The sequence below is a fragment of the Penicillium macrosclerotiorum genome, assembly GCF_028827735.1.
Source record: "Penicillium macrosclerotiorum strain IBT 26536 chromosome Unknown utg000001l_segment0_segment0, whole genome shotgun sequence".
NCBI lineage: Eukaryota > Fungi > Ascomycota > Eurotiomycetes > Eurotiales > Aspergillaceae > Penicillium > Penicillium macrosclerotiorum.
The window spans coordinates 3,169,745-3,194,106 of record NW_026643081.1 but is presented as its reverse complement, the minus strand read 5'-3'; the positions used below and the strand labels follow the sequence as shown (position 1 = coordinate 3,194,106).

At 50.9% G+C, this 24,362-nt stretch overlaps 5 protein-coding genes across 5 annotated transcripts; 3 read left to right on the top strand and 2 right to left on the bottom strand.

Moving 5' to 3' along the window:
* Positions 1-432: 432 nt before the first annotated feature.
* Positions 433-3,600, top strand: N7462_001083 (DUF2461 domain-containing protein; the record flags this gene model as incomplete). Its single annotated transcript, XM_057072809.1, has 8 exons — positions 433-994; positions 1,063-1,178; positions 1,304-1,357; positions 1,481-1,500; positions 1,571-1,641; positions 1,812-2,014; positions 3,050-3,190; positions 3,562-3,600. The coding sequence occupies 8 exons, from the start codon at positions 433-435 to the stop codon at positions 3,598-3,600; spliced, it is 1,206 nt and encodes a 401-aa protein (XP_056939339.1).
* Positions 3,601-12,072: 8,472 nt separating this feature from the next.
* On the top strand, positions 12,073-13,557 carry N7462_001082 (Zn(II)2Cys6 transcription factor domain-containing protein; the record flags this gene model as incomplete). Its single annotated transcript, XM_057072808.1, has 4 exons — positions 12,073-12,165; positions 12,393-12,650; positions 12,766-13,095; positions 13,165-13,557. 4 exons carry the CDS (start codon positions 12,073-12,075, stop codon positions 13,555-13,557), a joined length of 1,074 nt encoding a protein of 357 aa, XP_056939338.1.
* A 3,138-nt stretch (positions 13,558-16,695) lies between these two features.
* On the bottom strand, positions 16,696-20,673 carry N7462_001081 (serine/threonine-protein kinase; the record flags this gene model as incomplete). The annotated part of the gene is made up of 4 exons (XM_057072807.1): positions 16,696-16,931; positions 16,987-19,220; positions 19,276-20,004; positions 20,078-20,673. 4 exons carry the CDS (start codon positions 20,671-20,673, stop codon positions 16,696-16,698), a joined length of 3,795 nt encoding a protein of 1,264 aa, XP_056939337.1.
* Positions 20,674-21,564: 891 nt separating this feature from the next.
* N7462_001080 (uncharacterized protein) lies at positions 21,565-21,828 on the bottom strand (the record flags this gene model as incomplete). Its single annotated transcript, XM_057072806.1, has 2 exons — positions 21,565-21,782; positions 21,825-21,828. The coding sequence occupies 2 exons, from the start codon at positions 21,826-21,828 to the stop codon at positions 21,565-21,567; spliced, it is 222 nt and encodes a 73-aa protein (XP_056939336.1).
* Positions 21,829-22,524: 696 nt separating this feature from the next.
* On the top strand, positions 22,525-23,288 carry N7462_001079 (nuclear transport factor 2 family protein; the record flags this gene model as incomplete). The annotated part of the gene is made up of 2 exons (XM_057072805.1): positions 22,525-22,604; positions 22,895-23,288. The coding sequence occupies 2 exons, from the start codon at positions 22,525-22,527 to the stop codon at positions 23,286-23,288; spliced, it is 474 nt and encodes a 157-aa protein (XP_056939335.1).
* Between the last annotated feature and the right edge of the window lie 1,074 nt (positions 23,289-24,362).

The window sequence follows — 24,362 nt, the reverse complement described above, 5'->3', positions numbered from 1 at the left end:
TACGCCGTCAGAAAAAGGGCAAAAAAGCCGGTTTTTATAGGCCCGCGGCCCCTTCGTGGTCGATCGTCCTTTTTTATTTCAAACCCGGACCTTGTGGCCTTGCTTCCAGGAGTTTAATGCTTTGATCATTTATTTGCTCTCTGGTGGGCTTCTATCAATTCCAGTCGCCAAATACTTGTTCGTCTCGTTTGCGGCGTCTCTTCCACTTGGCAGGAAACAAATAAAAGCCCCTCAGGCGACCCGCCAACAAGAACTACAAAGACTCCGTGCAAGCACTGCTACAACAGCTACAACAGCTACAACAGCCCCGAACCTCTTGCAAGAGCTCGGGTTCTCTCTCGTAATACAATATCGCAGGAAGAAAGATCTCCAGTCTCGCCAGATTTCGAGGCATTGAATCCACATCGACTCATATTTCAACTACTCACGAGTATGGCTGGGCGATCGTCTCGGGCCGCTCCGGTCTCGCCACAAGCGCCGGCGCCAAAGCGACGCGCCTCAGCCCGACTGTCAGCCTCGCAGGCGGAGATCAAGAGGGTCAAGTCTAACGCCTCTTTGCCCGCCAGTCGGGTAAAGTCCACCAGCCGGAAGAGCAAGTATTTTGAACCTGAAAGCTCTGCCGAACCCGCACTCTCCACCGAGTCGGAGGGCGGAGAGTCAGATTCCGCCTATGAAGAGGAAGGCTCGGACGTTGCCTCTGCCCATGACTCGGAGCCCGAGGACAAGAGCGATAGCGATGCAAGCGATCGACTCAAGTCCCGCGGAAAGGGAAGGCAGTCTCAGACAGCGGCCATAGACGCAGGTGCCCTCAAGGGTAAGGAGCTCTGGCGAGAGGGGGTGCGAACCGGCCTGGGCCCTGGAAAGGAAGTGTTTATCCCCAAACCCAAGGCGCGAGAACCCGGAAACGTGGCCTACCAGGACGAAACTTTGCATCCCAACAGCAAGCTATTCCTGCAGGATCTGGCGAAGAATAACGAGCGTGAATGGCTGAAAGGTACGTCGCCGGGCACCCAAGCCAGTCTCAATGGCATCGCTGACAGGTGGTGAATATTCTCTCCACAGCCCATGATGCAGATTACCGCACAGCAAAGAAGGACTTTGAGACCTTCGTCGAGAGCCTTACCGCAAAGATCGGTGAGGTTGACAGCACCATCCCTGAACTGCCAGTAAAGGATCTGGTACGAATAGCACAGAACAACCAGACCAGTGTTCTTCTGCTCTCTTCTCTGACCCTGATTCCCTTCTTGCCCCCCACTTTCGAGATGAACATGAAAGCATTGACCCATAGTTATGATTCGTCCAGGTCTTCCGTATCCACCGGGATATTCGATTTAGCAAGAATCCCCTTCCATACAAGGTATGTTCTGCAAGGTATCCGGACCGTCCCGTCCGAGCGCACCTGGCCAGGTGATGGAATTTGCTTGTGTTACTGTGATGCTCATTTAGCGGCGTGCGTGTGCCCCTGCTGATGGACGAATAGATTCATTTCTCGGCTGCATGGTAAGTGGTTGGAACCAGACCAACCCCTGAACATACCAAACGAAAGACCGACCACTCATTGAAGTCCCAGGTCCCGCACCGGCAAGAAAGGGCCATATGCAGCATATTATGTCCATTTCCAGCCCGGTTCTTGTTTCGTGGGTAAGTTGGGATCCAGGATCCCTCCCTTTCACCCATCCTTCTCTTGAGCCACAGTCAACACCTGGGCTTTGTTTGGATATTCCTTCCTTCCCTTTCTTCTTTCATTTTACCACATGTTCCATTCTGTATGAATATGGCCTTGGACTCACTCTATTATTTTCCATAAATAGGCTGTGGCCTATGGCATCCAGAGGCCGATCCGCTTGCAGTCCTGCGAGAGGATATCGACGAGAACGCAGATCGCTGGAAAGAAGTACTTCGGGCGCCGGACCTGCGACGCGAGTTTTTGAATGAAGTGTCGGACGATGACGACGCAGTTGTCAAAGCATTTTCTTATCATAATAGGGAATCTGCCCTCAAGACGAAGCCTAAGGTATGTAGACTGTTTCTTCTGTCAAATACTTTCCATACTCTCAGTATGAGAGTGACATGGCAATCCCATGGGTTCATTTGCTTTTTTTGGCGTTTTGTATTCTCTTATACCCATGACGGTATCGACACGGCTCGATGGTAGGGGGTTCGCTGCGGATGAAGGCATGCGGATGGTGCAGCCCGAAATGCGATCGAGGATCTCCATCTTCAAATGATCGGCATCGAGCATCCAAAGGAGGAGGACAAAGACATCCAACAAAGTGTTCAGGGTCTCCCAATCACTCACGATGCTCTCATTTGATGAGGAGATCCCACCCTGCAGGTCTGTTAAAGAGGCGCCTGGTCAGTTGGCCCTCGACGCGTCTTAGGCCGGGTCTTAGGCCATACATTGGAACCAGGCAGATCCCCATCTGGGGACAGATCATTCATTGGAAAGACCCAAGAGTCTCCCAGCGAGCCACCCCGAGCTTCTTGGTATGATTGGAAACCCATCAGCCATCAACCATTGCTCATCTGCTTGTCAGGGATGGACTCGTTCCCGAGAGCTTTGACACGGGAAACATGACGGGTGACCGTGGGAGAGAGAGCTTGGGAACATGTCTAAGCAGGGGCCGGGGGTGCCCAGCCCCAGGCATTTCCCCGGGCGCCAGTGAGCCACCAAGAACCATGAACCAAGAACCAGGACATCAGTTCCCCGAAATCCCGAGATCCAGCGTTCCCTCCCAGCTGCGAGTCAAGATTAGACGGAGACTAGTGCCTCCTCTTTTGCCACGAGTTACGTGGATTTAGGGGGAAGAGTAGGGGGGCGATGGCGATGCTCGGGTGGTGGTTTTTTTTTTCGCGTTGCCGCCGTCTCGTCTGGTTCCATGGTTCACGGCGGCACCAGGCTCCACGGGCCTCGAAAGCATTCGAAGGCCCGTCCACGACGAAGACACCATGCTCGACCCTATTGAGGGAACTATACACCCCTTTTCATGACACAGCATAGTTCACTATGAATGATGTGAGCACTATACTGACCTTTACTCGTCTCTAGGGCTACGATGCAGACCACAAGGACATCCAATTGCTCCGGCTACGCAGTTTTACTCTCGGACGGCCCCTCTCGGATGCTGAGATGCTGGCCACGGATGTGCAGGACCGGATCGTCGCGCTGGTCGGGGTCATGGAGCCCTTCGTAAGACTACCCCTTCCAGCCCCAGTTACAGGTCCCAAGGCCCAAGGTTTTCCCTTCTTTCCCCCTCTGATGAGAATGATGATCTATCGTCTTTTGCTGGTCGCCCTGGTCCGCCCACCTGCCGCCGATTTTGCCCCCCATTTGACTAGCTCGTTTCCCTTTTGAGCCAGCCACTTGGTCCCGTCTCTCTTTTTGCCCAAATCGGCCTGGGCGACAGCGCCATCGCGTTTCTCTCCCCTTTTTTCACGGGTTCGAGACAGAAGACCGGGCATGAGAGAGAGGGGGAAATGGCCAGAGGAGGGGACAACCCCGCGACGATAAGCCTGGTCCGTTGTTTCGGGATTTTTGGCTGACCGCTTCTCGTGTGATAGGTGACGTATCTCAACAGCGTGGTGATGCCTGACCAGTAGGTCCTCAAAGCCTCGCCAGCACCCATTTCGTCTGCCTTTTGTAGGTGCTTGCAACCTGTGAATGAAGGAGGACTGAGTTGGACATTCCGTCCGACCTGAGGGCTACTCTTGTTACGTTTGTTAGATTTTCTTTATGTTTGATATTTATTGTCTGGAGCCCTCTGTCGCTGCTATAATTTCATTTTCTTTTTTGTCCCTAGTTTTTCGTTTGGCTTTCGTGGTATTTCTTACGCGCCTAGTAAAGCTATTACATCGGACAAGATTCCCGGCCACTCGCCATCATGACAACTTGCATTTTCCTACCTGTCTGCCCAACAACTGCACTCGGCCACTTCTTGGGTGCACTTTTCGCCCCGATGGTTCTAGTCTGCTTATGCACATAATAGCCATCCCCCATCGAGATGGCTACTGCAGACAATGACATGATCCATGATGAAGTGTCACTGCGTGAATATCTCCACTAGCTGCTGCATCACCATCAAGAGCAGACAGCAATTGAGACTTGTCTAGTGCATGAATTCTCCGAGTGCCCTGTTTTCCCGCTTGTGATTTTCTATTACCCTTCTTTTTTTCCCTATAGGCCGTCTATCTGATGATATCCACCCATTTCGTTGTCCCATCCAACTTAGACAATGTGCATCCCTAACCTTCCGACCCAATGCAGCCCCTCCTCATACTACCCTGAGGTGGTATGCGCAGCAGCAGAAGCTTGCACATCGCCCGCAGCACCGATGATCAAACCAGATCTGAGATGGTCTTAACAGATGGACCCAGAGCATTTGTCTCAATTGCACTCCCGCCCACAAAGCATATTCAGGTCGCACACATTCTGCTGCGCTCTTATTACATTTCATAATTGTATGAGCTATAGTCCGCACATAAATCAGTTTGTTTTTTTTTTTTTTTTTTTTCCTTTTCACCACTTTTTTTCCCTCAGTCTTGATATTCATTTCAATTCCCCACCAGCGCAAAGCGAGAATGAAATTTAGGACCCAGACGAAGACAAACAAAACTGGAGACTACCGAACCACTCTTCTCCATCAACCCAAACCCTGACCCGGGAACACTTGACACGCAGCTATATTCGCCACCGCAAGCACCCGCGCGGCCGCGTTCGGCCCGTTGTCGGGCAAGCCCGCTAGCAAAACCTTGGGTGACTCCATCAGCGCCCGGAGATAAAGAAGGCTATGATTGGGTCGGGGTGGGACTCCGCTGCGTCCCAAGCACTGGGAAACACTGGTTCAGTGGTTCCAGCTGGGCGTTCTGCTGGTTCTAGCTCCTGGCATTCTTTGGGTCCGGATGCTGGGTCGGGTTCTGTTATGTTTTAGTGTAGTTTTGTTGGGCTAGGAGTCTTTCCCATCGATTCCTTCTATCCGCTTCGTCCGGTGCGCGCCTTGAGCCCCGAGCACCTTCCTGGTCTGGGATGGCTCCGGAGAATTGGCTCAAAACGGTGGCCGTTTGAGGGTCCTCGGGCCTCGGGCTTCCTCGTGGCAATGGGGATCTCTCGCTAGATTATTCTAGTACAAGGCGCGGTTCCTGTCAGACCCGTTTTTTGCCACGTTTTTCTTCTTCGGGTGCCTATTTTCAGGACCAGGCGCCACCGCGTGGAAGTTGACCGAGCCAAAGGGGGGTTAGCTCGAAGGAGAGGAGAGAGGACATCGGGATAAGATATCAGGGTCTCTGCGCTTGGAACGGACTAGAATGTGTCCATAATAGGTAAGTCGTTTTAGTGGATTAGACGTTTGAGGGGAAGATGGCGTACCTGTAGGCAAGCTTGTGGTTCTAATGCACATGTATGGTTCCATCAAAACAGCCACCGCTGTAGAGTACTGTATCCGTGGTATATTTGAAGAGAGGGAGAGACTTTCCTTTTGCGGCTCTATGATCATACAATATCATCAAATACTCGGCCAGTGGAGAGAGACATCCTAGTCCAATCATGTAGCAGGTCACTCAAATGGATGATGGAGTAGGACCATTTGTTCATAGTATGGGATATCGAAGCCCAATGTAATTAGAGGCCAATTTTGTGGCAGTGTAATCGCATCTCGCCATTGCGGATGCCTAGTAGCTAGCTGGAAAAGCAGTGTTTATGTATACCGAGAATCATGAAATACAAAAGATGAATATCTATGGCCACCCAACGGTGGGGAAGGGGTTTGGGGGGCGGGTCCCCTATGACTCCTGAATGGTATGGCTACGAAGTAGGCGAGGAGACGAATATAATATATGTACATACTTATATATTATCCTACGTTGTTTTTGCAGTAAGTGCGAATGATAGGCCAATGTCGCATGGGATTGGAAAGCATCGTCAAGACGGCCAGCTACCACACCCATACAGAATCTAGGAGCGCACATCGGCCAATATAGTCTCTCGAATCTATCTTCAGAGCAAATATAATTTCAATACCGGAGACGGTCTCTGGTCTCTGGTCTCTGGTGAGCACATCCTCCATATTCATGTATATTGGCGATTTAGATTTGACCTAGTCCTCCCCGAGATAAAACAAGTGCCTTCAAATGGTTGGGGGCGGCATTGCAGCGCCCAGGATCTTCATTTGCAGCCGCTTGCAGTCTCTGAAAGATTAGGGCCGGAAGACCGTGGATACAATACTTTTGAAAAAGAAAAGTCATATTATGAGGTGGGATTGGAATTATCAAGTCGGCTTATAGGAGGTCATCCCTCATCGGGCTACATAGATTGCAGCTAGTTTGATGAATAATAGTCGGGAGGCCCGGGCCGCAAGCCACATACTGATCACAATCATAATAGACGGATTTAAGAGCCAGGATGCCACGGATGGACCTCTTAACTACAAGTGCATAGGCGAAATTGATCTGTTGTCCTAGCTCGGCGCCATCTCCTCGTGTCTGCTGCACACTGATATCAAGGAGTCTGGGATTGGAGATCGCAGCCTGTGATAAAAAAAATCCGTGCTCGGACTAAATCTCGCATTGCCCTGGTCAACTGACAGATGACTCCCTTGCATGTTCTTCTCAATTGCCGGTTCTTTTGACTCTGTCCATTGCTGCCCAAAGCCCCCCACAGGAACCATGGCGGCTTCTTGTCTTGTCTCTCCTCGTCATCTCTCCACGTGCCCAAAAGACCGGGCGAGCAGCGTCACACTTCTTCGTCTATTTCCCCTCGCAGGAACTGCATCCTGCACCCCAGTCACATCGCAGCCCTTCTGATTCCCTTTTGATTTGACTCGGCTATCCGGCTCAGAGCCTTGCCGATGTCACGGACGAATCCGAGATGCACGGGTCCTAAACCGGGAATGAGTGGCAGCATGGATCCCCAGGTGAGGCGCGAATCAAGGCCCACTGTCAGATCGCTGATGCGCCGGCAAGCAGCAGGAAGAAAAAGCAATGTGATCGTCCCGCCCTGTACGACACGCCCGGGTCTTTCACTCCGAACAGCGTTGGAATCGCAACGGTGTGTCACCGCCACTTCTTGACGAGCGCCGTGTCTAGGATTGGGAGGTCCGGGGGTAGCGGGCCTCGGGGACCAGGCCCATCACTCTGCTGCCCATCACACGACCCAGGTCATGCCTAGCACTGCCTCGCATTCAGGCAGGACAGTCCTCGCACCGGGTCCTCGAGTCCCCACGACAGTCCCCCCAAGAGTCTTCGCATCCGACTAGGTCCTAACCCGTACAAATCGTCCAACCATACAACTCTCTCTCTGATACGTGGACCGCACCACCAATGCGATCACTCCTTCCCCTCCAGACTAGACAGCCACGTCATATCCCAGGGATCTAAGCCCTCCGAGCGTCCTTCATCATAGGTCTGTTTCTGCTCCCGTGACCGTCTCGCCATGCGGGCTGCGTCTATTAGTGCCCGACGGGCTCCATCCCTGCTGATAGACGCGCTCCCGTGTGGGTAAAGAAGGAGGAGGGGGGCTGAGTGTGTCGACGAAGGAGGGGGCGGAGAAAGGGGAGAGGGGGCAAAACAATACAATTTGCTGCTCCTCTGATCGGCGCCACAGAAACCGAAAAAAAACCTTGCAAAGCATCCAGCTCCAAAATGAATTATCTCCCAAGCAAATCAAATGGGAACAAGGAACGTCGCAGCCTGCGACAGGTCGGGCGGCGGTTGGGTCTCCAAGGGCCGCGCTCAGTCCCTCCATTTGGGTCCGAATCAAACTAGCGCGTCCCCAGAACAAACTGCATCGAGTGGCCAGCAAGTTTGGGTCGGGTGTGGAGCCCTCAAGAGTCTGGAGTATGGTACACTAACAGAACAGGAGCTGAACCGGCCACGCCAGAGAGTGGAGTGCGGCAAAGCGGAAAGACGCGGACGGCAATGCATCGCGCCGATTGGGTTGGCCCGCTTGGTAAAGAAAGTGGGCACAAAAATAATAAAAAACGTGGCAAAGGATTCAAAGAGACGGAAGACGAATGGGCAGCATCGATGGCCGCCAAAAACGTCAGACCACGACGCTTGCGGTGAAGAAGACGGAGCCCCCATGGCCCCAGTTCCGACCAATGCCCAAAGGGGCCAAACGGGGAGTGGTTCATGGGAAAAAGCGGAAACGAGGACGCCAATCACCGGGCTCGCTCCTGCATGCTTGACCAGGCGCCCGAGGTCTTTTTTTTTCAGATGGCACACATGCATGAGATCGGCGGGAAGGCCGGAGCGGCCCGTGGGACAAGTACCCCGACCACACAGGCCGCAAAAGTTCGCCCTAGAGCCCTAGAGGGAGGGCCCTGCTAAGCCCGATGTTTCACCACCCACGACGATGACAGGATGGACACGCCAGATGGGATATTGAATGCGAGACAAGGGAAAAGAGAGGCAAGGAATAGATGAAATCAAGTTGGTATCATCTTCTGATATCCAATCATCTTGATTCGCATCCCTGTCCTTTCTTCCCTTCTCCCCGACCTTTCATTCCTTGATTCCCCCACCCCTCCCCGTCTCCTGGGTTCCATGTGTTCCGGGTGTTTCAAGCTCCACCCCGTCGAAGTCTTGTCCTTCTCGTGGAATCGGATTTTCTACTCCGTACTAGGATTCACGAGACGGAGATTGACTTATTACAAGCCGTGTTCGACGGAACAAAAAGAATACACCAAAGGGAAAAAGAAAAAAGAAAGAGAAAAAATAACCCAGGCCAAAAATCAGGGCCAGAAGTGGGGAGGCACCCGATGGGTGGAGTATCACCATCAGTATCACCCACCATCACCACTCGACCACTCAACTAATTCGACAATTATGGAGCATGACCGACGAGAGACTGTTTCGATGGCTTCGATTGCGCGGGCCGCCAGGATTGGCGGTGACGGTGCCACCTACAACGTGGTTGTGGCTCTTGGACAAGGAACCCGCCCCCTGTCAGCCGGTCAACGCAGCGCTAATGCAGGTTTCCTTGGCTCATGATGGGCTTTCCGGATCCAGTGCTACAGCCCTGGGACACCTAGGACAACTTAGGACGGGTTAGGGCCGCGTTCCAGCACTTGCCCGCACTCCACCCTCCACTTTCCTCCCGGTCAGCATGTCGGAAACGGCGTCACCAGACACTTCGTATCGGGTTTGAGTGGCGAGAGCTGAACCCCACTCGTCAGCTGAAGTCTGATCGCCACTTCACACCGCCTCCCACGCGGTGTCTTTGGGGGAGGGGAGGTTCGATAGTACATGCAGTAGCTTCATGTACATCGCCGGGAGCAGGTTGCTTCGCCCTGGCTGGGGATGAGTGTGCCATGTCCCTTTTTCCACCCATATTTTTTTTCTTTTTCTTTTTTTTTGTCGGTCGAGAGAGGAAGGGGGGGGGGGGGGGATCTGTCTCGGGCGCAGGTCATTCCCAGGCGGATGGATGGGGTGGATTGGACGGGTTTTGATTGATCTATGACCCTACCAATGATCGCGCGGGATTCATGATTCTGATGATGATTCTTCTTTTTAAACTTTTGCCCGCCGGACTCCTTCACCCACCCCCTGTTAGCAAGCGACGGCTACTTACTACTCATCGTGGAAGATAGAGTCCAATGTGATGAACTAAACTCTCGTGTTAAAATGCCCAATTCATGGTCCTCCCCCCGCCGGACAAACCCATTGGGTTGCTCCCATCGAGACTTTTTTTCCTTTTTCGCCCCGACCCGCGCCCATCACCATGGAAGGCAATCCTGGTTCCGCGGGGCCGGTTGCGGTTGTGCGACGACGGTCCGAGTCGCGCCCACGGCCTAGTGGATGTCGTTGAGCCAGGGATGCGCGCCGTGCACTGTTTGGCGCTCTGTCCTCTGGTTTCACGGAATAATCCCATGGCGATCCCACGCTCAACATTATGCATGGCAGGGTTCATCCATGCGAGCCGACCCTGGTTGAGTGAAGCCTGTCAAGTTCGCCAGCCCGGAGGCCTTCTGAGGCCTTGGCTGTGATTTCAATTGAAGCATGAATCTCTGTGGTCGGAGATGATGTCAGGATTTTCAATCTTCCTCCAATCCCTGCTCGTTTCCCCGCTTCCGTCTGAGTCTTGTATGATCTATGATCTATGATCTATGATCTATGTAGAGATGTCCACTAGCATCGCACTCCCTTTGTTCGTTGTTCACGATGATAGCCACGCTTCCCTCTTCCTCCTCGCCACGGCCAGCGCTCGCCTTAGGATCTCCGCCGAAGGCTCTGGCTAGAGCACACGAGCAGGATTGCGGCCGTCGAAGGCTGGAAAACACGAAGCAAGGAACTGGGGGGCTTCAATGGCGAAGATAGCCCCCCTCCTTCGGTCCGTGGGGACGAACTAGTCGATGTACGGAATATGTACTGCCACAATGGATTGCACCTGGGTTCCCATGGTCGACGAAAGCCAGATGCCTGTCCTATGGACTCTGGTTGTCATCACCTGGCCTTCGCTCTCGACGACCTATACTACCATGGATTTAGATGGCTCCTGGATCTATACAGATGTATCGAGACCGCGACATTCTCGTCGGATTGACCTGTGTTCGAGAATTATGATGCCTCGACCCTAGTGGCAGGCCAAAAGAAAGTTTCGTCTGCAGAGCGGGCACTAAAGGGCCCAACCCATGCGCGTGCACCCACCAGTCGCCGTTCTCGGCATCGCCAACCCGCCGATTCCTGGTACCCTAAAAGAACAGCCCCGAAAATAAAAAGGATATAGTATAGAGAGAGAAAGGAGGTAGCCCCCGCCCTTTCTCATCTCGCCCTCTCCACCTACCCTCCCCCAAAAGGAGTCGACAGTATAGAAAGCCTATAGATCCTGTTCCCTCTACCGACTCAAGTCGCAGTTGTTCATCTTATCACAGTCCCAGTGGCAGTCCTGGATAACATGGGACCTCTGTCCATTCTCTCTGTCCTCCCAAACTCACGGGGGCTTACCTGGTTCAGCTGATGCCCTAGCGTCCTAGCGTCCTAGCGTCCTAGCGCGCTGGGGGTCCCCCGTCCATGTCTATGGGTCACTGGCGCCGCTTTAGCCCGCGCTGCCCGGGCTCCACCCCGTTTGTGTTAAAAAATACCTGCGATGGCGCCCAATCATAAGCCGAAAGGCTGAGGGGGGATTTTTTTGGGCTTCCCTAATTATTATTTTATTATTATTTGTATGATTTTTGCGACCATTTCATTTTCTTTTTTTTCTTCTCTCTTTTTTTTCCCCCCCTTTCAGTCTGGACAGGTGTGCCAGGCATAATCACAGTATCCTGTACATACCTAGGAGGAATCTGGATGTCTCTCTCCCGGATTCAAAGGGTGAATTTGTAGAATAATTCTTATAATGCGCTTCCTCATCCGTCTTCCGATCCGAACTATGTGTTCTGGGGTCCACGGTCTTCGGTCTACGGTCTGATGTCTGATTTCATCCACTATTCTTAGTTCCTTTGCGCCTGGGTCCTTATCTTCTCGGACGTGGGGTCTGTTCCTTTTTTTTTTCTGCCTCTCTTCCCCCCTTTCGGTGGTCCTCGTTTTCTTCGCGCTTTTTCTTTTTCTTTTTTCTTTTTTTTTCCTGCATTTTCTGTTCCCATTTTCCCTATTCGACCGGGTTCCGACCAGTTACGAAACCCTGGGAAATCGTGGGGAGTGGCCTTGGTCGAGTCCCGGGCTTCTTATACCTCGAACCTCGAATACCTTGACTGCCGTCCCGACTCCGTGCTCACGTCATAGTCGCCGAGGCTCTTTTCTTTTGATTTTCAATTTTCGATTTTTCTTTTTCTTTTTCCCTGGACTTATTTTCTTGCATTGGGAACCTTCCTCTCCTCCTCCCAATCGGATTGCTTTGTTTCTCCTCTGGGAACTTGGTCTTCGCATCGCATACTTCCATACTTCCTGCCTCCAATCCCTTTCTCTCCCCCTCCCCCCCAAACCCCCCAAACTCCAAAATCTCCAATCCTCTAACCCTCACCACCCGTGAATCCCTCCCTCCGACGTCACAATCCCTGCTCTTTGACTCGTCTTATATCCATTGATCTTCCTTTCCTTTCTCTCCTCTCCCTTTCCCTTCCTTTTCTTTCTCGACCACTACCAATGTCCCGCCATCCCTCCGACGGTGACCCCAATCGCCAGGGACACTATCCTCCTCCCCAATGGTCAGGGCGGCCCGACGACCAGCAATATCAGGTATGTGACCTAGAAGACGGGGGAATGACCTATGCCACTGCCCTTTCGCCTCCCTTCCCTTTCCCTCGCCTGATCCCTCCCTTCCTCCCTCCCCCCTCTCTCTCCCTCTCTGCGCCTCGACTCCTCTTCTGCTCTGCCCTTCGATCCGTTCGACCTGGCTACGCGGAAACTCCGTCGTCCGCGTTTGTCGTTCCGCGCGCAGCACACTGATCCGCCCTGCCTTCTAGTATCCCCCTGGGTCCTATCCACCTCCACCTGAGCACGATCGTTCCTACTATCCTCCGCCGGCGCAATATCCTCCTCCTTCCAATATGACTGCCATTCACCCCGGTCCGTCGCCGGACTATCGGCTGCCGCCTCCTCCCGGAGCCTATCGTCCCGACCCGTATCAGCCGCAACCCCCACAGCCGCCGCAGATGGTCTACCAGGCGGCCGCGCCGCGCCAGCGAACAGCCATTGCGTGCCGGTACTGTCGCCGACGCAAGGTATGTGTGGTGGAGAACCGCCATCTCCATCGTGAAGGGGCGGAAGACCCTCGACGTGGTGAAACCAGCATACTGATCGCAAGGGTGGCAACCACCCCCTCCCTCGAAACAATAGATCCGTTGCTCGGGATTTGAGAGCTCGACCGATGGGCGCTGCCACAATTGTCAACGATTCAACCAGGAATGCATGTTCACACCCGTCTCTTCCCAAGCACAAGCCTTCGTCCCGGCCCACGCCGCCTATCCTCAACTACGCAATGGCCAGGGAGGTCCTCCTCCCGGCACCACCTTCTACGGCGCTCATGGCCAGCCGCTGCCCCCCAGCCAGGCGGTGCAACCCCCCGAGACGACTCTACCGCCACCTCAAGGGATGTATCAGAACCCGTACGGCCGCCCCGGCGCGGACGGCCCCCCACTGCCCCTTGCGCAATCGATGCCGGATCCGGTAAGGCAGTCCATTCCCCTCCATGCGGGTGGTTCCGATCTAATGTTTTGATTTCATTGTGTTCCACAGCGACAGCGCCGTGGTTCTGGGACCGGCTTCGATTACCCTGAGCCCGCAAATCTGGCCCCCGTTACACCCGCCAGCTCTACCCCCGGATACCAGACGCACACCGCCCCGAGCCCCTACTATGGTCATCCGATCGACCAACGTACCTCGCCGCAAGCTGGATATCCCTATGATTCCCGCCATTCCACCTCCCCTCATGGCTCGCCATATGCCCCTATGCAGGCCCCGGCGGGCGGCCGCACCCCTCCACCACCCACCTCTACCCCCGGTGGCTCTCAGCGCGGAGGCTTGAATGTACGGGATATGTTGAACCCTGGCCAGGATGGTGACTCCCAGGGTCGTTCCAGCACCGACAGCGACATGCTGAACCAGCTGAACCGCCGTGGTCCTCGGTAAATCCTCCTCTTTGGCACCAAGGGGAGGGAGATTTGTGACGAATTTCCGGGACGGGAGGAATTGGCGAAACAACGCGACTGGAATGCGGGTGTGCCGGGAAGGAAGGAAAGAATGGAGACCGTGTGCTGGCCACACGGTTGGGAGGACCATGTGTTGAGCTGTGGTTACCTAGAGGTAGCGTGGCCTGACCGGAGCAATGCCAATGGACCGGTCCCTTTGTTAGACTGTTTGCGTGAGCTCCTCAAGTGTTTTATGTTGTTGCTTGTGATTCTCTCATTTCCTCGGGAACGTGCATGATTCCTTGTGCACGCAAGGGTTTGAGCCGAATATACATGAATGACACCCCCAGACATTTGGATGCTTGAGCAGATATACAACTTTTGACACCGATTCGGAAATCCGCTATTTTAGCAACAGCCAGATTCTTCGAACTGGCAAAAAGGAAATTTGGAGCAGGTGCAATTTTCCAACATCGGAAACGGTCCTGAAGTTCGTTTCGATCCGACCACGATGCCATGAATGGAAACGCGGACCCATGAGCTTTACGAGCCGCACGACGTTTTACACCCAAATGGCCAGGTCTGTGGGCCTTTCGGCTTATTGGCATATGAACTTTTCTGTTATTGTTATACACTTCGATTCTTATTGACTGTCTGATTTAATTGTGGAGTGGGCCCGCCAGTCTGGAATGATCAGCTTTTTGACAATTCACGAAAACTACTCGAGTTCCTGGAAGCCTGCCTGTTCCATTGCTTCAACGTGAAGAAATCAAACTCGGGCCCTACTACAAAATCGCAATCACTCAACAAACCCACTACCGACACCCCCTCAGACACTACTTTTTCCGTGACTATATACAACTTCCATGACGGGTGGCAACAACCCAATTTTTCTCTTGTCACAAATTTCGGGCGGCTATTTGACTACTTTTTCAGTTCTGCGTTCGGGTTCGGTTTTGGTTATCATTCCTATTTGTTTTCACGTGTTTGTTATGTTTGGTGCTTTTTTTTGTTCTTTTCATTTCGTACATCTATACTACCAGGGAAGGCAATCTGAATCCTTTCTATGCGTTGGTCCCTGCGACAAAAGATGGTCGGCTGTGTGAAATTTTCCGTTTTCGTTCTCTCCTGATGTTTTTTTGGACTCCTATCATGTCCTTGGTCCTGTTGGTCTTTTTTTTTTCTGCGTGTCCGCTTATAACTGGGAGGTTGTCTGATCACTATTTCTGCCTTTGTCTACGTTCACATGCTCTAAAGTTTTGATGTTACTTCTTTTTATCTTTCGTCGGTTAGCGCCTTTGGTGAAATACGATGGTGTGAAGCTCATTCACTGTGATTGCGATTCGCACATGCTTCTCTTATTCTCTTTCCTCAAAGGGTCTTTGAGTGTGTCCTAAAATCAAATAGCTTTGCCTCTATTTGGGCCTGAGCTGGTATCTTCACTGTGGTGGGGTATTGCAATGTAGGCAGAAGTGGCCGAGTTCTAGGCTGTGAGGTTTCAAATTGAGTTGCCCCCTCGTATCTTTTTATCGACCCGTTGAAATAGGGCTGAGCTCGGTTGTAAAATTAACCTCATCTGGCCTTTACGATATAAGGCTACGTCAGCCAGTAGTGTGGCCCAATTACTGATTGATAAGATTACTCTGTCACGTTCCCTGTTTGCGCCTTCGGGACAACAGACACAATGAACCTACTGTCTTTGCAATGTCTTTGCAATTATCATCTCGGTGGATACATAGACTTCCGAGAAGAAGAAGAAAAAAAAAAAGAACAGTAGCTGTGAATTCAATTGAAAGATAACGGGTCTGCCAACTGCAGATCAGCAAAAGTACCATCCGCTTACCCGTGATCCACACCTCACTCTTATACGGTCATCACGGAAGAGACCCATCCACGGTGCAATTGCCCCTGTCAAACTCCCCTGCGACCCAACACCTGAACCTCCAGAGAATGCAGGTATCACGGTCACCATTACTCTCAAGGATGTCGGGATCTCCATAACGATCTGCCCACATCCATCTTACTCCCAATAGCCAGCCACCTTTATCGAGGCGATACGGATCGCTTGTGCCTCTATGTGAATTTTGATCTCCAACCCTTCTCTACTAACAACATCATCCAAACTTAAATCAAATTTTCTTATTTTTGCCCTTTCTTGCCACTCTCTCCTTTGCAGGAATTGGCTAGAGCGTAGATTTTCCATGTCTGGGACTGTGATGAGACATGCTTGAAGGGACTTTGTGCCCAAATGTTCATGGGCTCCGTGCGGAACATAGAGCTTTCTGCATCCATACCATAACACGGTTTAATCACCATGTATACTAATTCCTTTAACACTTAAAATTTAAGAATTAAATAGAGAAATATCACCTTTAGCTATAGTCTCACCTAAGACAGCATAACCGGCGGCAGTGATTCCGAGGTAGGAAGATGGCGCGCCAAGCCAGCCAGTTTGACATCCTACACTTTAGGACAAGACCACCATTCAAACATCTCGAGTCCTCAATTTCAATAGAAGCTGGTCCATTGGAGAGGGGGACATCATCATGGATTTTGTGAGTAATTAAAAGGAATAAAATGGTTCATTTCTGCTGAATAAATTGATTTCACTAACTACATGTTCCCCCCGCTCCCTTGTTTTTACCAATGGATCTTGTTCCACGGGGAATGAATCGCCCAGCAAGCTAATCTAGTACCCGACGCGCAGCGATTATGAATTACATTGAGGGTCTGATTATGTTTGGCGTCCGTGCTGCATGAGGGAAATTATCAGAGAAAAGACAAAAGATTCACGATGCAAATAAAAGGGCTTGGGGATGTGACTTGAGAAGAAAAGAGGTCAGAAGACAAACGTGCAAATGAATGAAGGAAAGTGAGCTGAATAATCCAGGATGAAACGGAAGAAACGAAAGGGTTAAAAGACCGAGCAATACCGGGCTCGCGGGAAGAGTCGACAAAAAGAATGTCAGATGTAAGCGAGTGTAGATGGCTCTAAATGACGAGATGGTAACACAAGATTCTTCAAAAGTTTTGCAGGGCTGCGGCGCAATAGTGCGTGGTACATGAGCGAGTGGGAGGCTGGAAAATGCTAGATAGGGCAGAATTGGGGAAGTAGAGGGAGTGGTTGAATAAGGAAAGATTATGGTGATTTGGGAATTGTATCAAGAACACGAGACATCTTCTTTGCTCGAACAGGGTCCTCGACAACTAAGTCCTTGTTCTGAAGCATCAAGTGTACATTTTCAACGACCTTGTTGAAAGAAGATGCAGCACCACGCTCTTGCTTGAATCGAACCAGGCTTAGGTTGGCTTTCCGACCATGTTCAAGAACAGTGTAAAACTCTGCTGTGAACTCGACTTCCCGGAGGCGGAATACTGGAGAGTAGTTAGTATGACATTCATTAGATCTGACAGTCGGTGTTTGACTCACAGTTGTTATCGCTCACTTGTCCATGAACAATGCTGTTACTCTTGTCCATGTATACGTTCTCCATTCCGTACTGCTTCCAATCGCGCAGAAGCTTGTAGACTTCTTTGCGACCCCTGACCTTGGAAGTATTCAGAGCTATGACGCGAGAAGCAGGCTTGATTTGAAACACGCGGGCGAACCAATTTTGATTCGCAATCGAGAGACGCTTGCTGCGTGGAGGAATGGAAGCATTTAGAGGGTCGTTTGACTCAAACGAGCTCTCTGTCTCGGGCAATCCCTTGCACAGGAGTGCAGAATTACATGGCTCCTTGGGTCTAGTCTTTTCTTTATCTTCCTTGGGGGTCAGCGTGACGTGGCGATGGAAGAGACAGTTGAACCTACCTGTCTCGGGCTGGGGAGCGTTCTTATTGGACTTCTTCGGCATGAGCTTCTTGAGGGCACCACCAAAACGCTCCATGGATGTCTTCCGGGTGGGTAATTTCTCCTCGTCGGACGATCTAATAGGGGACTCGGGATCGATTGACGTATGAACTACCACAGTCCCATTACTGGGAATGATGGTTTGTCTATCTTTGGGCGGTAGCGATGGGGGGCTTTCGCAGACTTGGGAGCGGTGTTTGAACCATGACCACTTCTTGCTCTCCATAACTTTCTCGGCTTTCTTGGGAGAGACCGGGACTTCCTCAATCGGGTCGAGGCCACCAGGGTGGCGGCTTTGTCGGGAACAAGAAGAGAAGTTGCGAGATGTCTCTGCCGAATCGCTCTTAATGTCTTCTGACCCATTGATTTGAGGCTTTTTGCGGATCATCAAAGGCTTGACTTCTTCCATTGATCGGAGAGAGCTTTGTGGCACCATTCGGATGGTCGTCTTTGAATCACCGATTCTGTTCTTGACGGTAGGAGGATGTGCCTTTGGTTTTGGCATAGCAGTCCACTCATTGGGTCCGCGTACAGGACTTGCGAATTCCTCACTTATGACAGGTAAAGATGTGTCATCCGGGCTTGTAACAAAGGGATCAACAAGGGTAGAAGTGCTTTCCTCCATTCTGCGCTGCGAGCGACGCTGTGCATGATCCTCCTCAATCAAACGGTCAAGATGACCGATGACCCCGGAAAGATATGTTGGTATGTTATCACTGCGCCCCCGGCTATGTTCAACAAGTTTCCGACGAGTCTCAGTTAGTTCCTCAATGCTATAAGACCGGCCGGACTCCTTCGAAGTTGCTTTGGAAGAGTCAGGAGTGGGCTTGCTGATCATGTTGAAATGCTGCTCCTGGCTGGCAACAGAGACTGGAGTCGCTGGCGTCTCATATCCAGTTCCAGTGCTGGCAGTACGCATAGTAGTTACTGAGCTTCCGTTAAATGCCTCTTCGCAAATTTGGCTCAGCTCGTTGGAGACCTTGCGAGCATCTTCTTTCCAAATGAAGTCCAAAACCTGTACCTTCTGGTCCCGGCAAAGGCTCTTAGCCTTCACGCCACTGGGTCGAACTACCATTGGCTGAGCTGGAAGAGGAGGACTGCTTGGAATCTCTGGAATATCGACGCAGTCGGCAATCATCTGTAAGCTGGCCGCACTGGGAGATCTCTTAAGATCCGATTGCGGGTTCGGCACCATCTTTCTTCGCTTTGGCTTGGTTGATCCCTGGGAACGGTTCCGGACGTGGTGGAATGAGACATTGCGGCGGTAGCTTGTGGAGCGGATAGAGAGACCCGGGCATCGCGAGCTGGAATTAGGAATTTTGGAGGATTGGAAAGATTTCATCGAGTTTGGCTTATGCTTTCGCTTCTGAAGAACTGTAAACGGCGAGCTCGTCACTCCATCGAAGTCTTCCGGCTCATCTTCTTCGGCAATCGAGGGTGGTGGCTTCACAGCAGGCGAGCACTGTTCTTGATCTACAACTTCAGGCCGAGCTCTATGAATGGTGATCTGCGCATATTTTGGCTCCACTCCAGAATTTTTGATCTTTGGAGATCTGTAAGGATCATAACTTTCAACGCTTCCACAAGATCTAGGCTCCTGGGTGTGGTGAAGGTCCTTGACAATCGAGGCATGGGTACGTCTCTTGGAATTGGTTCGTCCATTTTGACTTCTGCCTCTACGAACCCTGCCTCCGGGACGAGAAATGTGGTGGTAGTCACTTGCGGAGTATTCCAGGGGCTGTCCTTGGTAGTTTTCCAATTGCTCGTCTCGAAACTTGACAAGGGCATTGTAAAACATTCGTTCGTGTGTAGGTCTTCGAACAAGTTAGCAAACATTTCATGGGTTTCATCTCTTTGACAAAAGCTTACTCTATGCAGAGGAGTCTGTCTATTAAAGCATCGGGCTTCACATCATGCCACAAGGTCTGGAGGTTTCGTAGGATATCATAGTCAACGTCTTGACGGCATGTGACCGGGTTACCGCAGTCCTTGATAGATAGTGGCGGGGGAGGACCGATATAATGGTCGGCCATGGCATTGTGAAGCTTCTCATACTTTGTGAGCAGCGGATGGAGCCAGATGTTTTGCATCGTAATGCGGTCTTCGGGTCTTTTTTGCAAGATTCGTTGAATCAGATCAGCTGCCTCATCACTCAGCTCGGGAGGTATCATGTAGTCGCCCTTCTTCACGAGTCTCAGGGTGTTGGGCAGATCCCCTCCATCAAATGGAAGATAGCCGGTCAGTAAAGCATAAAGAATAATCCCACAGCTCCACATGTCAGCACGGTCCCCGCGATATTTGCGGCCATAAATGATCTCTGGAGCTGCGTAATGCGGGCTACCACAGGAGGTGTTCAGCCAATGCCCTGCTGGTTGGAGAGCAGCCATCCCAAAATCGGCCAGTTTGACATTATGATTCGCATCCAACAAAATATTCTCTGGTTTCAAATCGCGGTGACAGATGTTGAAGCGATGACAGTAACCTAGTCCAGCAATGATTTGGCGAAATAAACGCACAGCTTCCTCTTCGGGGAGTGGGCCATTGTTCGAGACGTAGTCGAATAGTTCACCTCCTTCCACATACTCTAGAACCAGATACCTAGGTTTCGAATTTATTAGCACAGTGGTCACTTAGGACAAAAAGGAGGGCGGAAGCGAGAATGGTTACTTACAGCTCTCCACGATTCTCCCATACATCGTACAAGCTGATCACATTTTGATGTTCAATCAGCTTCATGATGACCACCTCTCTTTCAATCCCACATGGCATTTGCCGTGCGTTGGAGAAACCTGAAAAGTTTCCGACGTTACGATCCATGGCTGCAATACTTTCACTTTGCACCATGGCCGCGGACTTCTTCGAGACAATCTTGATGGCCGCGGTCTGGCCAGTTACAGCGTGTTTGGCGAGTCGTACTCGGCCCGTGGCGCCCTTTCCCAACGTTCTGCCCAACTGCCATGGGCCAACATGAGTCTTTCTTTTCCCCTTATTAGAGAGAATTGAAGCTGCTGATACGACAGAATTTCGGGCAGATTCAGTCTGGAAGTCGGTGGCTACCGATAGTCGCTGGTTTTCTTTGTTGTCCTTAGGCGTAGGACTCATGACGATAGACATCCTATCTGGGGTTTTAAGTTGCTCCAGATCTTCCACTCGTACACTTGGAGTCTCAACCTTAGGAGATTTAGCATGATTAATCCTGCTTGATGCATCGGTCAAAGGCTGACGTCTCCGATGCGGATCATTCGGGTCCAACATGGCCTGATCCATGGCTTTGGCGCTGTGGTCTTGATGTTTATTCAGCGCAGCATCCAGTATTGGCGATGTTTGTCTGTTGTGTGTTATTCTCGGAGAGCTGCTTCCTGAGTCAGTCGTGAATCCCCTCCTCAGTTCTTCTCACGACTCACGCTGGAGTAGGTCCAACGAGAGATGATTGTCGATGCTCACTGAGAGTACTAATTGAAACGAAGGATATCGGCAAGGATCGGCTCCAGCAGCAGCTGGGAAGTAACGAATGACGGATGAGGAGGATTAACACGGCATCTTGGATTTGGCGACGGCGAACGAGAGGCGTGACGGGAGCTGTGAACCCGAGTGCTTGACGAACTGGACGAGAAAGAAGATGGTGAGAACAGTGTCTGCCGGTATTCTGGGCGTTGGGATCAAAAGACCACGATCGGGGAAGGGACATGGCATGCCTCAGCACGACTGTTGTGGAATGGGGGGAAATGAGAGATGGAGAGGTGCCGTCGTTGGAATGCACTCAGTCGTTGGGGTCAACCCAACTCGAGTAGTTCGTATAATTCAACCATCGTCAATCTACTTGCTTTCCTATCCTATTCTCACTCGCGTCTTGGAATCCATTCCGACTCATTCAAAATAAGGGATTACCGAACTCCATGCCCTTTTTTTTGTTTTTACTTTTTATTGTTCTTCCTCCTTATTCTCCCGAGTTATTCTACTCGGCCTCACATCGTGATAGTTCTTTCCACCTCCACAACTCCCACCTATGAAACAACCGAGCATTTACGTAGATCTTCAGCTCTGTTATGAACTCAAAGGCGTCGTATGATGATCAGACTGGACCAGGGAAAAGGAACCGGGTATACATTCCGTCGTGATGGCAGGGGGAAACAATGTGGTCGTCACCTTCGAGTTTTGTTATCGCTTATCGCCAGGCGTATCAAGGGGCTCCCAGTCCACATTATCGACGACATTCCACGCCCTAGAATCCTCCTCAAATCTAAATGGGATGCGCTCTTCGGGATTGAAATGGGCTTTGATGTTCGGCCCTTTCGTCATGAAGAAGTCGGACGGCTCGTGGCGATGAACTCCCGTTGTCTCGTCCTGCGAAATATCGTTCCAACGATGGAATCGATCTATAGTCTTTAGAGAAAGAAAAAATATATGGAGCGACTCACTCATCGATGGATTAATCAGATATACCTTTCGTCGTTTGCAGACTGTTTTTGAGCTAGATGCCGTTACTTAATATGATAACACAATGGGAATGTGTTGTGTTGAAGAAGCAGAATATGTGGTATACTCTACTTCCCAATTCTACCGAGCCCCGTCGTCCCGATGTTGTCGATTGTCTTCTCACAGAACGAATGAGCGTTGTCAAAGGTATTCTGAAATCTCCTTCTGGTCCTTCTATTCCTTGGTAATTATAGAATTAATGTATGTCTTCGTTGTGTCAATCTTTGGGGGTGTGCCTTGGTCCACAGTGGGTCCACCAATCTCCAATCGTTTCTAGTTTATTTATGAAAACCTCCAGCCTACATCGCTATCCTCGCTTGTCTCGCTTCTTTCGATCTATCTCCGCAGTACAATAGAGTGGATTTTTTAATACTTTCAGATGTTGCGTCAGTGCCCAGCTTTGTTTAGCAAAGTCTTCGGGCGCTCTCAAGAGCCACTTGATTCCCCCCCAATGCTAACGATACTCTGCCGGAGTGCGAAAAGTTTCGTGTCCAATAATGCATGCTCTTGCAAGATCAATCCACGGTCGCTTCTTGCATGACTCATTACATGTATATAATAATATAAATATACAAGGAATCGCTTCCGATCGCGTTACCTCTTCCCAACTCATTCATGATCGTCAGTCTTCAAAATTTCACCATGGCCGATATCAAGCCTCCTTTTACCGACGAGACCGCCCATAAGAAGGTCAAAGCAGCACAGAACATGTGGAACATGCAGTAAGTCTCATTTCACTTTCACCCTCATCTCCATAAAGGCCATGTGGTCGACCACAGGGCTTGGGGCAAAATACCATCCTTTGCATTCCTCTGATCGCCAATGTTTGTCCGTGCGAGGTTCGGTGCCCATGTACACATGGCTTTTCCCGCCGTAGACCATTGTCGACTCCCCTCTGTTTTCACCCTTTTGTCTCACTGCTTCATTTCCCGAGCTGGGACGCGACCAATCTGTTAATATTCAATTACATCTGGATGACGTATCGTAGGACAGCAGGCTAACCATGGAATAGAGATCCCTCACGCGTCGCACAAGCATACACCCCTACTTGTATTTGGCGTAATCGTACCTCGTTCTTGTCGGGGACGGACGCGATCATCAAGTTTCTGACCGCAAAATGGGAACGAGAGTGTAACTACCGCCTTCGCAAGGAACTTTTCGCTTTCAGCGACGACCGCATTGCGGTGCAATTCTGGTACGAATATCAAGATGCAACCGATGGGATGCGCTGGAAACGTTGTTATGGCCTCGAAGATTGGACCTTTGATTGGGAAACTGGGAAGATGTGCAAGCGTATGATGAGCGGCAATGATCTGCTTCTAGGTCCAGACGGGAATGGAGAGGGTCGCTGGTTTGTGGACGGGGTCGATGTCAATGAAGTCCCGATCAGTCAAGAACACTGGTAAAGCAGAGAAGATTTGACCTCGGTTGTGTATACAGATGTAGCGACATTGACTATCATGTAATATTTTTGAAAGCGATTAGATTATGGTGCATCTATTTCGTTATCTGGCATACTCAGCTCTAATCGACATTTACATACTTGCACCGCAAAGATATATATATAGCATACGTCGGTTCTCATCGAGTCGCACCCGCACTGATCCGTGGTTACACATAATGAAATAGAACCTACGGACATTATAAAGTACTGAAATAAGATTTCTTGAGTAGAATGCAGTGTTCTTGCCATTACCTCTTAGATTGATCAGCGTGCAGTCTGCATTATTATTGTTATTTTACCCTGTTAAATCGCCCGAAGACAAAAAATGACCCTTGCATATAATCACGTGACCAATCCCATTTTCTACCATGTCGAGTCAACTGGAACGGATTCTCGGCACTTGATAGATAAGTTCAAGATAGTAGATTGAAGGAGGAGCCTGATCAATGAATCTGGTGAAGCTTTCTCCATGACTAATAACCAATGACACGACAAGACGGTGACGTGGTGAAGGAAACAAAGTGGGCATCGGGAGCGAAGCCGGCGGCCGGCCCTATCAACGGCCAACGAGATATCCCGGGCAGCCTCCCGTAGCGTGGTGGAGAAGAGCGGCTATCGATGTCAATCATCCAGAGTTAGATGTCACAGACGTGCCAATTTAGGATATCAATCCCTCTCTTGCAGTATGGCCGGTCGTGCTGGAATGATAAGCCTGTGCGAGAACGGACCATCTCCGACCAGGTGATCCGATAATGGAGAATTGGAGAACGAACGGACCAGCGAAAGAATATGTCCAGCGCGAGGTTATGATGTCCGTTGTAAAGACCGAGAGGGATAAGAATCCACCTTATATGACACCTTGAATAGGATGTATAGGCGATATAGATTGGCACGGGATGTAGTAGTGCTTCGAGTCAATAGAAGATCTGGGAAGATGCACGAGGACGAGGGAAGCTGGGAGGGAGTGACGGATTGGAGCATAGGGATTAATGGTACTTGCTATGGACTGCCTTGCATTGCTTGAGCTGGAGAGGGG